Genomic DNA, 13252 nt, shown 5'->3' on the forward strand with positions numbered 1-13252 from the left:
AACACATCATTCTTTGATTTGCTTGCATTTAAAGTTAGAAAAACATATTAGCATTAAAGTTTAACTGAGGAAACGAGTGCTCAGTTAAAACACAAAACTGGCATCAAAGGAATAGTTTGACAATTTGGGAAAATAGCTTTCTTGATGAGAGTTATACACACTTTGTATTAGCAAAAGTGGGACTTATCATTACTCCAAACTAATGCAGGAAGAGAAATTAAAATCAAGTATATCTCAGAGGAATATCCATACCACTTTAAGCCAGCAGCTGGTTAGCTTAGTTTAGCATAACGACTGGAAAAAGGTTAAGAAGCTAGTCTTAAAGTTAACATGCTCTGCCTACTTGCACCTGTAAACACATTAAAACAACATATTGCTTTAATGGTTTGGTTTTTGCACAGTTATATATTTAATGGTAATTCGTGAACCAGTTGCTGGAAGGCAGATTATTTTCCCCTTTCCAGTGTTTTTTCGGCTATCAATCTTATTTTACGCAGCAGTGAACATTGAGAAAGACTTAAATTGCCCAAATCAGCAGAAACTTGTCAAATAATTTCAGTAATTCTTTCTGTAGCATGTGAGTAAATGAGAGCTGTGGCGATAAATGTCCTCGAGTAAGAAGTGCCTTCAGACACAGACGGCAGAGACTTTGGGCTCCACTTTGTACCTTCAACACATGTTTAAAAAAGTCTTCTCTTAAATACTTTAAACCCAGCATCTGAAACACTTAAACCCAACCACAGCTGTTAGAAAGCTGAGAATCATCCCGTCAATTACTTGTTATGTTAAAGAAATCAAGACTTTCCAGCAACTTTATAATTAAAAATGATTTAATGAGAATCATTTGGGGGAAATGTCAAACAATATTATTTAATGTTTTTGTCGTACAGCTGGAGAAACGAGCACTTACTCTGTGTTGAGGTTCATTTTGCAGTCAGACACTTTATTTGGTGTAATATATTTAAAAGATTTGAAGGTTCAGATTAATTTGCACCTCAAATAAAGCTCCCATTTTAAAGTGTCTGCGTCACAGAGTCCATTTTAAGATCTGTAGACGGACGTTTCTGCCCTCGTTGTCCTGAGTCTTAGCTAAAGCGTGGTAAATAAATGTGTGTAAAATGTAATGATAGTATCTACATGTGGAGCGTCACCGCAGAGACCGGAGCAAGAGGATCGTGTTCATCTTTTGCAGATTTTTGTTGTTAATTGTTCACTTTGTTTGTAGCTTTGACAGGGTTTCTGTTTGTTCCGTCACGTTTTGTGTTCCTGTCACATTACTATGTTAATAGCACTTTGAATACATTGAGTGTAGGACTACAGTTTTCACTAAATGTACATATGTAATGTTTTTGATGATAAAAAAGGTAATAAATTGAATGTTCTATCATTTTCAGCACATTTTTTAGACTAACAGAAATTTTTAGTGCAAGGTAAGTACCCGTTATTTCACTTCTCTGAGAGTTACATAACCGACTGATGCTTTAGTTTCTTTATAGTTTCTATAAAACACATTTTTAGCAACGACAATTAGTGTTTTCAGACATATGCAACATATTTGCACAATAAAGTCAAAGGCCTAACCTGATTAAATCGCATATTTCTTCAAGATAATGTATAAATAAAATCAGAGGTTTGAACAGACCCTATGAACAAGACTTCTGTCACCAAACCCCTCTGTAAAAAACCCAAAAAGTACATTTAATAATAATATTATTATAAAAAGAATATATGACATGTTAGCTTCATGCTAGCTGTTTCCCCCCATTTACAGTGTTTGTGCTAAGCTAACTGGCTGCTAAATGCTTCATCGTACAAACACGGCGAGTATTCTCATACAACTCTTAACAAGAAAGACAATGAGCAGTTTCTAAAATCTGTCAAACTATTCCCGAGGCGCTCAACCTTCATATTCACATTTGTTGTTTCCTAGAAAATACATTTTCTGTGCTTCAAATAGTCGGTTCTCCTTTCTCTCGTCACACCCCCGCTTCACAGGAAATAACGAGGTAGAGGCTAACACATTGTTTTATTTATATCACATGGGAGGCATGTACAGTCACACACATCAGTTTCAGTATCTCTCACACACACACACACACACACACACACACACACACACACACACACACACACACACACACACACACACACACACACACACACACACACACACACACACACACACACACACACACACACACACACACACACACACACACACACACACACACACACACACACACACACACACACACACACACACACACACACACACACACAGAATTGTACAGATGCCGGGGAACAGCACACACTCGTGATCCAAACTAAATTGTCCCTTTACGTTCCACATTTGTCTCGTTTTCAAGCAGAAAAGTCTGCATATCCATTACTGCCTCTGCCACTGCCTCCACTTCTATGGAGATAAATGAATCACACACACATAAGAACACAACTTAAATATGGATCCACAGCTTGGAAATCACACAGGAGACTCTGAGTGACAGCTTATCGTAAAACAACTCTTTGTTTTTTAATTACAATGAAAAACACATTCATCAACACACAGTAGATAGACACAGGATTATCTCAGAGTTTCACAATAAGAGCATCCTACTACACACTGCAGGCCCTCTGGGAAACACGCATCTCCAGTGATGTACAGTCCCTTCCTCTCCGTTAGATGATTAGACGCATTGTGAAGCTTTCAATGAAGAACCAGGAGGGATGGAAGTGAAAGGAGAGCAATTACGCGGGCTTTTGTCAGGCGTTTAACTCGTGGGTTAGGGGAGTGAGGAGAATGATTACAGCCGACTCTCTCTGCACGGCGCCAAGCATTGTTTCCCCCCAAACAAATATTTCCTCAGCAGTAATTATGAAGTACATATTACTACATTTAATTAGGAAGCAGGCCGGTGTTGGACACAAACGAACCTGTCAGCTCTGAGAGAGTTACACGAGCAGCGGCTTGTTAAACCGCAGGCTGAATTTTAATCCCTGTATTAAACATTTAAAATCAAAATACACAATCAGAGTCTGTCAAGATGTTTGTTTTTGCTCAGAGGCTGCAGAAAGTATTCAGACTGTTTCACTTTTTGCACCATTTGTTCCCTTTTCTGTCATAAATGGGACAATTTTAACCTTTGCTGTTGTGCTGTTAAGGGCGAGGATAACAGCATTCAGTCTTTCAATGCTTGCAATATCACATAAAAAGACACCAAACTAATTCCTGACATGCAGCGTGGATTGTGGGGACTTCCAACCTTTAGACCTCAGAAATCGGGAGCAAAATTGGGGGGGGGGGGGGGGGGGTGCTAGTGGATCGCCGGAGCTGTTAGATTAACATTAACATGCTTATTGTAGTTGTAAGTGCACTGCCTTGCGGCCTGTAGCACCGTCCTTGATGGAGCATATGTGTGGGCTGGACCTGTATTTTACAGGAAAGGAGTGAGCAGAGGGTTTAGGGAGTAGTTCCTGTTCAGTTTTCTGTGACTATCTGCCTCACCCTCTCAGACTTTGAGTTGCACGCGCTACTAAAGAGACGTGTTACCATGGAAACCAAACAATGGTGTCGCTGTATTAAAGTCCGAGTGGAAACAGTCGTGTGTAAATCTGATTTTGTCAGAAATCGGGAGAAATGCGGGAGAAATATGACCCCGGGAGGAAACCGGGAGAGGGCAATTAAATCGGGAGTCTCCCGCGAAAATCGGGAGGGTTGACAAGTATGAGAGGGAGAGATGATAATTAAAGCAAACAGGAAACAGGGGCTCGATACTGGTTTAAATTAGAGATTTTAGTTTTTTAATTATTATAAATTAAGAACAATTTCTAAAAACATGCTGTTGATTTGATATTTTCAGTCATTTGGTGTAGATATATGGGAAAAAAATGCAATTTTATTCATTGGAAATTACATTTACAACACAGTAAAAAAGAATCTGCACATTCACGTTTTGTCTTATTTATTGATTGTGCAGCGGGCGTTTTTTTTTTGTGATCTCACAGCGTCAATGTTGGCATAAACGGGGTTTTTTATCTGCCGGTGTTTCTTTACTGTCCTGGGACTCGGAAGGATGTTCTCGTAGATGTTAGGCTGTGGATATGAGGAAGATGTTATTAGTTTATGAAGTGTACAGGTTATAGATGATCAACAAAGTAAGAGAAAGCCAAATGAAATGCGCTGGAACGTGCTTTTTAAGATGATATCAAAGGTTTTGTTAGTTAGTTGTAAAGCAGGGTAAATGCAGCAGGCGTTGATAGAAACAGTGTCACATGATGAGAGGATATAGAGTCACAGGTTTATAATGAAGTGCGTGTCTGAAGAGCAGGAAAGGGAGCGCTCTGAACGTCTCGAGATTGAAGACGAGCGTGGATATGATGACTAACGTGAGGCTCACCTGTCTCTGGGAGGGGTGCAGCTTCACCCGGTACTCCTCCCTGCGGTGCTTCTTCCTGTGGATCAGTGGACAAAAGTACACAAATAAAACTGAAACACAACAAGAAACAACACATTTCATAAGTCTCACATGTCACGACACAATTACTCTGTAGCTACGTTAGTTCGACAATAAAGAACCTTGAAGCTTGTCACAGTTTTCAATGGTTATTTCTGATGCGTCAGCGTGTTCAGAAAGCATGAACAGTCAGAGTGTATTCACAGTTTTAGACACGCCAGCAGCTCTAACGGGATGCATTACTTTATTTGACTGCACTTATACATATTGCCGTGATTGACAATGCAGTTCATTGACTGGAGATGTTATATTTTGGAGGTTGTTGGTCTGGCTCGTTTTCACGTATGCTCTGAAATGTAATTATTAGAGTGGCACAGCACACAGATGTCTTTTTATCCAACTCCAATATGTTGAGAGGCAATACGATAATCACGTGGGCCAATACTATAGATTTTATTGCATCTTATGTCGCTTCTTTGATCAAGTCTCTCCTTCTCTTTCCAGCATTATATTTACCACGATGTCAGGAGAAAGGAACAGTGACTGTGTGTGACATGAAATCATTCATCTACCTGTGTTACATGTTGAAAATGGTTAAAGAGCTGAGTGTAATTACACTGAGTGAAGCTCCTCAGCGGTGTTTGCCCTCAGGGAGAAGTACCTGTACCCACTCTCAGATATAAGAAGTGAGAAGGTATCATCCCTGAGGTGGAACACTATCGGATGCATATGATTTAAAGTGTTTTTGGACTACCCGGTCTTTTATAAAATGACGTTGCCATTCAACTAAACTGCATTTTTGAAGAGAAATATAATTTTTTCTGGATCAAAGTTTTAGTTTTTTTCACATTGGTTAACATTGTAAATCCAAACCAAACAAACTACTTGGTTATGTTAAGTAACATATCATTCTTTGGATTAACATGTTTAACATTATTTGAGTCACAACATATATTAAAAATGCCAGTTTTGACTGGAATGTCTCGACCACAACTAAAAGGACGGACATTAAATGTGTTAAACATGTTGTCTTGCAGCCCTTCTCATCAATCTCACAGTCAAGGTAAGATAAGAGTTTTATTTGTTGATGAATGAAAACGCGCCTCACCTTCGGTTCACTGCTAGTATGATGATGACGATGAGTAGAATAAGAAAAGCAGTCCCAGCCCCGACGTAAACACACATCATGTACACAGAGAGGCTGAATCCACCTGGGAATGAGAGGGACACTAAATATATAACATAGGGCTAGTTGTGTTAATGTGGAATTGACATGTTGTTTATTCGGAGAACAGATGAATCTCTTCAGGGCGAGAAACAGGAAGTGGTGGTTTGAGCAGGTGTAAGTCTGTGCTGACGTTGAGATACACATCGCACGCCACACTTTATTATATTCATTATGATTCATCCATCACTGTGAGACGTATCCATAAATCATTTGAAGTATGAGAAACCATTTATCATCCAGCTGCCATGAGAACATATATTCATATAGATAATGACTCTCTATCGTCAGCAGTTCAAATCTAAATATATACTAATAAGCTGCAAATGTTACGTACATATATATTTCTACATAAGAGTGTTGTTACATACTGTACATTGTACTTTCTAAGTTAGCCTTAATGTACTTATTTGTGTGTGTGTGTGTGTGTGTGTGTGTGTGTGTGTGTGTGTGTGTGTGTGTGTGTGTGTGTGTTCTGTTCCTGCTTACACCTCAGTGGGGGGTAATTATTAGAAGCCACAAGATAAATACGGTATTGTGATTAATCCTGATGTGTGTGTGTGTGTGTGTGTGTGTGTGTGTTTACTGCTGCCCAATCTGTGTGTGTGTGTGTGTGTGTGTGTGTGTACCTGGGGGGGGCACAGTGAGCAGCACCGTGGTGGTCCTGACCCCTGCGTCGGTGCGGAAGGTGCAGCGGTAGAGACCCCCGTCCTCCGCCTGCACTCCCGTCAGGTGCAGGTTTACATCCAGACTGTCCTCACAGCTCACCTGTCCTCTTTCGCTGTAATCCTCCTGCATGAGGTCCCCCTCCTTCAGGAGACCCCCCCCATTGACCCTCTTACAGACCCCGATGATGCCCGAGGGTCCGGGGGGAATCCTCTCCAGAACCACCTGGTACACGGTGCCGTTGTGCTCGTGGTTGCAGCTGATGGTCAGGTTGCTGTCGGGCTCGGCCACCAGTTCTGTGTCCGTCCTGATCCCATCGAGGGTGGGGGGGTCTGAGCCTTCCTCTTCCTCTTCCTCCGTGCTGTCCTCTGGGGGCTCGTCTGCAAACACAGGGAGTAGCAGGTCAAAGAAAATAAATAAATAAAATGTTTGGTAGGAATGAAAGAATGTGTAAAGTGTCATTTCAGCAAGGAGAGAAAAGGGGAACACCACCTATGAGAATTATAACGTGTTATTCGTATGGCTTTGTAACATGACTTACTCTCTCAAACTTGAGACGTCACAAAGTATGATGTCTGTGGATGCTCTTTAGACATGGAATGTTGAGACTATAAAACTACTGTATATAACCTGTACATTTTGCAGACTTACTTGATTACATCCCACATTTTGGTCTAAGGAGGCAAATTAATCCAAATATTTGAGTTGTGAACAGATCTACAATTCGTGTGTAGGGTTAGGCCAAATGTAAAACACAAAAAGAAATGCAGAAAAAAATTGTGTATACTCAAAAAGATATTTGCAAATATAAGAAATATGGGGACAAATCAATGTTTTCATCACGCTGTCGTATTTGCGAAATGTTTTTCATTAAACAAACTCAAAGGCCACGTTTACACAGAGACGGAACGGGTTGTATCCGCTACAGTTCTCTATCGTATGGACGATTAAGAGGCCGTAACGGAACCGCGGAAACGGAGCCCTCGAACAGTAACAGGTCCCAAGGTGGGTAGATCTGCGGACGGAACGCTCTGGGGGGCCAAACGGCTCCGTGTGTACGCCCTATACGCCATAGCCCATACTGCTACTGACCATGCTACAGATGTTAGTGCACAATCTACAGCTCCTCGACCACAACCATCAGCAACAAGTGGACATGGAGAACTACATGAACTACATGTTGCTAAATCCACCGCGGAGAATAAACAGAAGGGCAACCAGGCAACCATGGCAACCATGCTCGAGGGGTGTTCTTCGCTGCTTTTGGTGTATTTTGTGGCGGAAGTACAGCGCCACTTACAGGCCCGGCATATGTACTACAGCATGTCCAGCGGGTCGAGCGGTCTCGTGTAGACGGACACGTTTATTGAGCCGATACCGTGTGGACGGAAGACTTTTTTTTATATCAAATTCGGTTCGTTCTCCGTTTCGTCTCCGTGTAAATGGGGCCTAAATGACCTTAAAGCAGAACACTGTGGCTGTAAATGCTTTGGCTAACTTGTTGTATGACTGTGTTGTGATTGTGTGTTTTTTAAATTGTGCTGTTACCATTCTTGGGCCAGGACTCTCTTGAAAAAGACATTTTGAATCTCAATGAGACCTATCCTGGTTAAATAAAGGTAAAATAAAGTTGTTAATGTTTCTTAATAGTTTAAAACCATAGGAATAACATCTAGGAATTTGGAAATGGACATGGTTTCTCTTCAACATGTTCTCACTATTTTACACCTAAATCTTTTACCTAAGTCCTCCACCTGGATGCTCTGGGTCCAGGGCCCCCGGGGGAAGGTCTGCACGGAGCAGTGGTAAGTCCCGATGTCCTGGTGCGTGACGTTCCTTATGGAGATACTTCCATCCATGTGGGTCGTCTTCAGGAACTCCACCCTCTCCGTGTAGGGGTTCGGGATGTGCTCTCCGTGCTCAGGGTGGTACACGGCGACGGAGGACTTGTCGGGGTCTTTAGTCCAGGAAACCATGCTGAGGTTTCCGTTCCAAGGACAGAGGCAGGGGAGGACCATGCCCTCCTCCAGACGCACCGTGGACCCCTCCGTCTGCACCACTGCAACGGAGAGAGGGACATTTAGTCAGTTAATGCAGTCCAGGAAAGCTTCAAATAATTAAACCATTACTTAATTATACACAAAGGATGATCAGCTGATTGTAGGGTAATAACTGTCATATAGATACTTTGTAAACAGAAGGCTTATTTTCCAAAACAAGGTAATACAATGATCATAAGACAGTCGGGTCCAAATCACACAATTCAGAGGGCCTTCAATTTCTTACAGGCCCAATTCCATTTTTTTCTCCAAAAGCCCATTTTACTATTTACTATTTGTACCATATTTTGAAGCTAAGATAGATGTAGAAAGGCCATGTTTTCCCCCTAAATTACATTACATTGCATTTAGCTGAAGCTTTTATCCAAAGCGACTTACAATAAGTGCGTTCGACCAACAAGATACAAACTTGAAGAAAACAGAATCTTATAAGTTCATCAGGTTTCATAGAGCCAAACATTTCAAGTGCTACTCAACTGGCTTTAGATAAGCCAGTCCTTTATTAGTATATAAGTGCTTTCGTAATAATTCTATTCTAAATCTCTCCTGCTTGTAGATGAACAGCCTCTCCCAGCGTTGAGGCCATCTCTCAGTTAATGGTAATTAGGTTTATTTGAGCCAGAGAACATAAACACAAGTTGGTGATCAAGCCTCCGAGTTCTCAAAGGCTTTTATCCGAGCTGAATGAAAAGTGATTTCCAGTCCGGTGATGCCCCGAGGGAGAGATGTTGACAGGTTGAGAATAATAATGTCTCACAAAACTCACAACAACAAGCTTCACAGACAATCTAATATACAATTAATAGTAGAAAAAAGATATTCCTACTTTAAATTATCCTTCAGAATGAGATGAACTGATACAACTTACTATCATACAAGTTTACACAACTTAAGACAATGCCACTTTACAAAGAGTTTTGATATGACATATTGCCAGTCATTAATCTACAATAAGATTTACATATATAAATAAACTCCTTACCTTTAAGAGAAGGGAGGAAGAGGAGTACCACGAAGTACCAGTGGTGCTTTTGTACAGCGTCCATGTTGCCCCGCTGAGGGAGAATGAAAGCTGCATTGATGAGTCGAGAGACGCAGCGAGCTTCACTTCCTGCTGCTCCGTCTGCAGAGAAACTCTTCAATTACTGGGGGTTTACTGGGGGGGGGGGGGGGCAATGGACTGTGAGCTCCTGCACTCAGAGGGGCACTGCAACACCAGGACTGGGACTGAGGTCAAAGTGGAGGCACTCAAAATGTTATTCCAAAAAACATTCAGTTTTTTCTGGAATTTTTTTTTTTTTTCAGACATTTTTTCAGTATTTCTTTGACATTTCTTACTATTTTTGGGACAGTAATTACTTAGTAATGTAAATGCTATAAAACAATAACATATTTTAAAGGACTTCTAAGGAGGATAATAATACTGGCTTTCACAAAGAAAAACTGGAATTTTGGATATTTTTCAGAAATGTTTCCAGTAATTTCTTTGATTTATTTTTACAAATGTTTCAAATATTTTGGAGAGTAAATATTTAAAAAAATGTGCATGTCGAAATATATACATTTATAATTAAAGTGGACCTATTATGCTGTATTGGAAAAATATATTGTAGGACCATACCTATACAAAACATTTCTGTGAAGTGTTTTGCTTTAAATCCCAAACAGATCACCCGTTGCAGCCACGCCTCATACTGCTCACACCTCTCTTTTGAAGCCCTGTTAGAGAAACGCGGATTTTGGGTCCTTAGCTTGAAAAAAAGAAAGAGGAGGCGGAGCTAATGCCTGATCAGAATTCTACCGGAGATACATTTAAGTTTGGTTGTGATAAAACGCCATCCTGTTCTAAACCACATCAAGGATTATTTCTGAAACAGTCTGGAGCTCAAATGCTTTTTCTCTCTCAGGTTTATCACAAGGTGAGTTCTTTTTTTATTTCCTGCTTTTTAAACACGTGCTCTCCAGTACAGGTTAGCTCCGAGTGTTAGCGATGCTAATGTAAACAAAGACGAGATTACGTCCAAATCAAGCCAGGCATTGTTTCTGATAGCAACTTTCTGTGGGTCCAACGCCGATTTTTACGTCAGATCGGCAGCAAATCTGTATCCGCTCGTTGTTCCCCCGTTTTTAGAGATTTGGGTACGGAGGAAAAGAGAAAGGGTTTTATTTTCTGACGCTGCGTGAGTTCCCCGACGCACCGGGGACACAACGTGCATTTTGCATGATAGGTCCCCTTTAAGTCATGTAAATGCTATAATAAAACTATATATTTTTAAAGGACTTCTAAGGAGGATAAAAAGGCTGGCTTTTCAAAAAAAAATCCAGCCTTTTTTTTCAATTTATTTTCAGGAATTTGTGGATAATTTTCAGAAATGTTTCCAGTATTTCTTTTAAATGTTTTATTATTTTTTCAAGATATTTTTACATTATAATTGTTTTGCATGTCATAATATATACATTTATAATTAAATAATGTAAATGCTATATTATATACATTTTTAAAGGATTTCTAAGGATGACAAGCTCTCGATTTAAATACCTTTTTTCCATTAACATTTTGTTAAACCATGATTGTTCTCAGTGGAAGCCCCTCATGCCAGTACAACAATACAAAATAAACTAGAACATCGGCTTTGTGATTTAATCAAAAAGTATAAAAATAACGAGGAACTTATTCTGAGATACTAAATCGTTATTTTGCGAAAATATCACTTTTTTTGTGAATGTCTCGAATTATATTTAGAGTAAAAAATTGATTTCAACAGAGATTGGATGAATCAGCCAAGTGTTTCATAAGTAACATAGGATGGCCTTAAAAGCACCAAAACGTATCACCAATGTTCTGTTGGTTACCGACCAACTAACCCACGTTGGTGACATGTGCAGAGCGTATGAAACCTCGCCCACCGCACAAAGCTGCTCAAAGCCGCAGCTAGAAAACTCTGAAAAACCAGGCAGGTACTCAGAAGCTAAAATGTGCCGCTTGGCTCTTTAATATCAAAACTATAAAACATGATACACACACATAGTATAAATACAATTAGTTGTTTAGCAGCTGGGAAAGGCTTTCAAGGCACTTCAACAGGTATTCATTCAGAGGCTCCTTCTTCTTCTTCTCTGCTTCTGTGGTAAATGGAGACAAAACACATTTGTAAACAAGAACAGGAAATAAAGAAACACATTTTACATTAAAGGGAATACATGCATACCCTTCTTAGAGACGGTGCGGGCCTCCTCTACTCTCAATCGAACGGAGGGACATTTTAAAGTAGTCTTCGCCTTTGAGGGGAATCAGAAAGGCATATTAGGTTGAGTGAAATCTCTCAGTTTATAATCAGGAGATAGAAGTGTGTTCTGTACGTGAGAGGACAACGAAGCTAGCAGAATCATTTATAGAAACAGACAGTGAAGACATTCAATTTGAAATATATCACCAATAAACCAGCCTTTGAGATAGATAGATAGATAGATAGATAGGTAGAGAGAGAGAGAGAGAGAGAGGTAGAGAGAGAGAGAGAGGTAGGTAGGTAGGTAGAGAGAGAGAGAGGTAGAGAGAGAGGTAGGTAGGTAGGTAGAGAGAGAGAGGGAGAGAGAGAGGTAGAGAGAGAGAGGTAGGTAGGTAGTAGAGAGAGAGAGGGACAGAGAGAGGTAGGTAGGTGGAGAGAGAGGGAGAGAGAGAGAGAGGGAGAGAGAGAGGGAGAGAGGTAGGTAGGTAGAGAGAGAGAGAGGGAGAGAGAGAGGGAGAGAGAGAGGTAGCTAGGTAGGTAGATAGGTAGAGAGAGAGGTAGGTAGTTAGAGAGAGAGAGGGAGAGAGAGAGAGGGAGAGAGAGAGAGGCAGGTAGGTAGATAGGTAGGTAGGGAGAGAGAGAGAGAGAGAGAGAGAGAGAGAGAGGGAGAGAGAGAGAGAGAGGTAGGTAGGGGGAGAGAGAGAGAGAGGTAGGTAGGGAGGTAGGGAGAGAGAAATTGATCATTCAATATTAAATTGAATATAAATATAAAATAAGCAGTAAAGTGTTTGTGTGTGTGTGTGTGGGTGTGGGTGTGGGTGTGGGTGTGTGTGTGTGCGTGCGTGCGTGCGTGTGTGTGCGTGTGTGTGTGTGTGTGTGTGTGCGTGGGTGGGTGCGTGCGTGCGTGCGTGCGTGCGTGCGTGCGTGCGTGCGTGCGTGCGTGCGCGCGCGCGCGTGCGTGCGTGTGCGTGCGTGTGTGTGTGTGCGTGTGTGTGTGCGTGTGTGTGCGTGTGTGTGTGTGTGTGTGTGTGTGCGTGTGTGTGTGTGTGTGTGTGTGCGTGCGTGCGTGCGTGCGCGTGCGCGTGTGTGTGTGTGTGTGTGTGTACCCTCTGATTGTTATGGAGCAGCGCCCACAGAGCAGAAGCCCCCATGGATCGTGTTTCCATCTCTTTACTGTTCAGACAGCCGAGGAGCACCTTCATGGCTTTGTCTGAAACAAACACACAATGAGATAATTCATGTTTTAATTCAAAATGACAAAAAGAGCTTCATTTAAAACCTTCAGAGTTACACAGATCATATCTCGAGAAGTGTCGGCCTGGAAAACACCACATTTTGACAAAACAAAGTTACACCACTCTTTTATTAACTGGGTCATTTCCTCATCACTACATTAGGTGCATGTGGAACACAGACAGGAAATGTGAAACCTTTCCACAGGAAACAGAAACACTACATGATCCCCACCTGCTTTTAACACCTCCCACCCACAGCGCCCACCGAGGGGCTCGTGACTTCCTCTCCTTTCTTTGTTTACGTGTCCCTTATCTTCACAGGCATCCTACTTTACAGTACCTTACATAAATGTTTCCACAAATGTTTGACTTCAATTTCTACAATCAG

The 13252-nt window shown here is 41.2% G+C and overlaps 3 protein-coding genes across 3 annotated transcripts in view; 1 reads left to right on the plus strand and 2 right to left on the minus strand.

The window, feature by feature from the left end:
- Window positions 1–1387, plus strand: part of dok6 (docking protein 6) — a 56348-nt gene extending 54961 nt beyond the window's left edge. The window contains exon 8 of the mRNA XM_079661664.1: window positions 1–1387. This exon is cut by the window's left edge and continues 818 nt beyond it. The gene's annotated coding sequence lies outside the window, so the exon portion shown is untranslated.
- A 1111-nt stretch (window positions 1388–2498) lies between these two features.
- cd226 (CD226 molecule) lies at window positions 2499–9539 on the minus strand. Its single transcript, XM_079661663.1, has 6 exons — window positions 9385–9539; window positions 8084–8401; window positions 6306–6722; window positions 5560–5662; window positions 4395–4449; window positions 2499–4090 (listed from the first exon to the last, which is right to left on the minus strand). Exons 1-6 carry the CDS (start codon window positions 9446–9448, stop codon window positions 3956–3958), a joined length of 1092 nt encoding a protein of 363 aa, XP_079517789.1. The 5' UTR covers window positions 9449–9539; the 3' UTR covers window positions 2499–3955.
- Window positions 9540–11364: 1825 nt separating this feature from the next.
- rttn (rotatin) overlaps window positions 11365–13252 on the minus strand; it is a 67960-nt gene continuing 66072 nt past the window's right edge. The window contains exons 47-49 of the mRNA XM_079661107.1: window positions 12736–12839; window positions 11612–11681; window positions 11365–11525 (exon numbers count right to left, since the gene is read on the minus strand). Coding sequence (XP_079517233.1) covers window positions 11443–11525; window positions 11612–11681; window positions 12736–12839 — 257 coding nt within the window. The 3' untranslated portion in view covers window positions 11365–11442. The remainder of the gene's footprint in view (window positions 11526–11611; window positions 11682–12735; window positions 12840–13252) is intronic.

Source organism: Notothenia rossii, assembly GCF_949606895.1.
Source record: "Notothenia rossii genome assembly, chromosome: 12".
NCBI classification, from domain to species: Eukaryota; Metazoa; Chordata; class Actinopteri; order Perciformes; family Nototheniidae; genus Notothenia; species Notothenia rossii.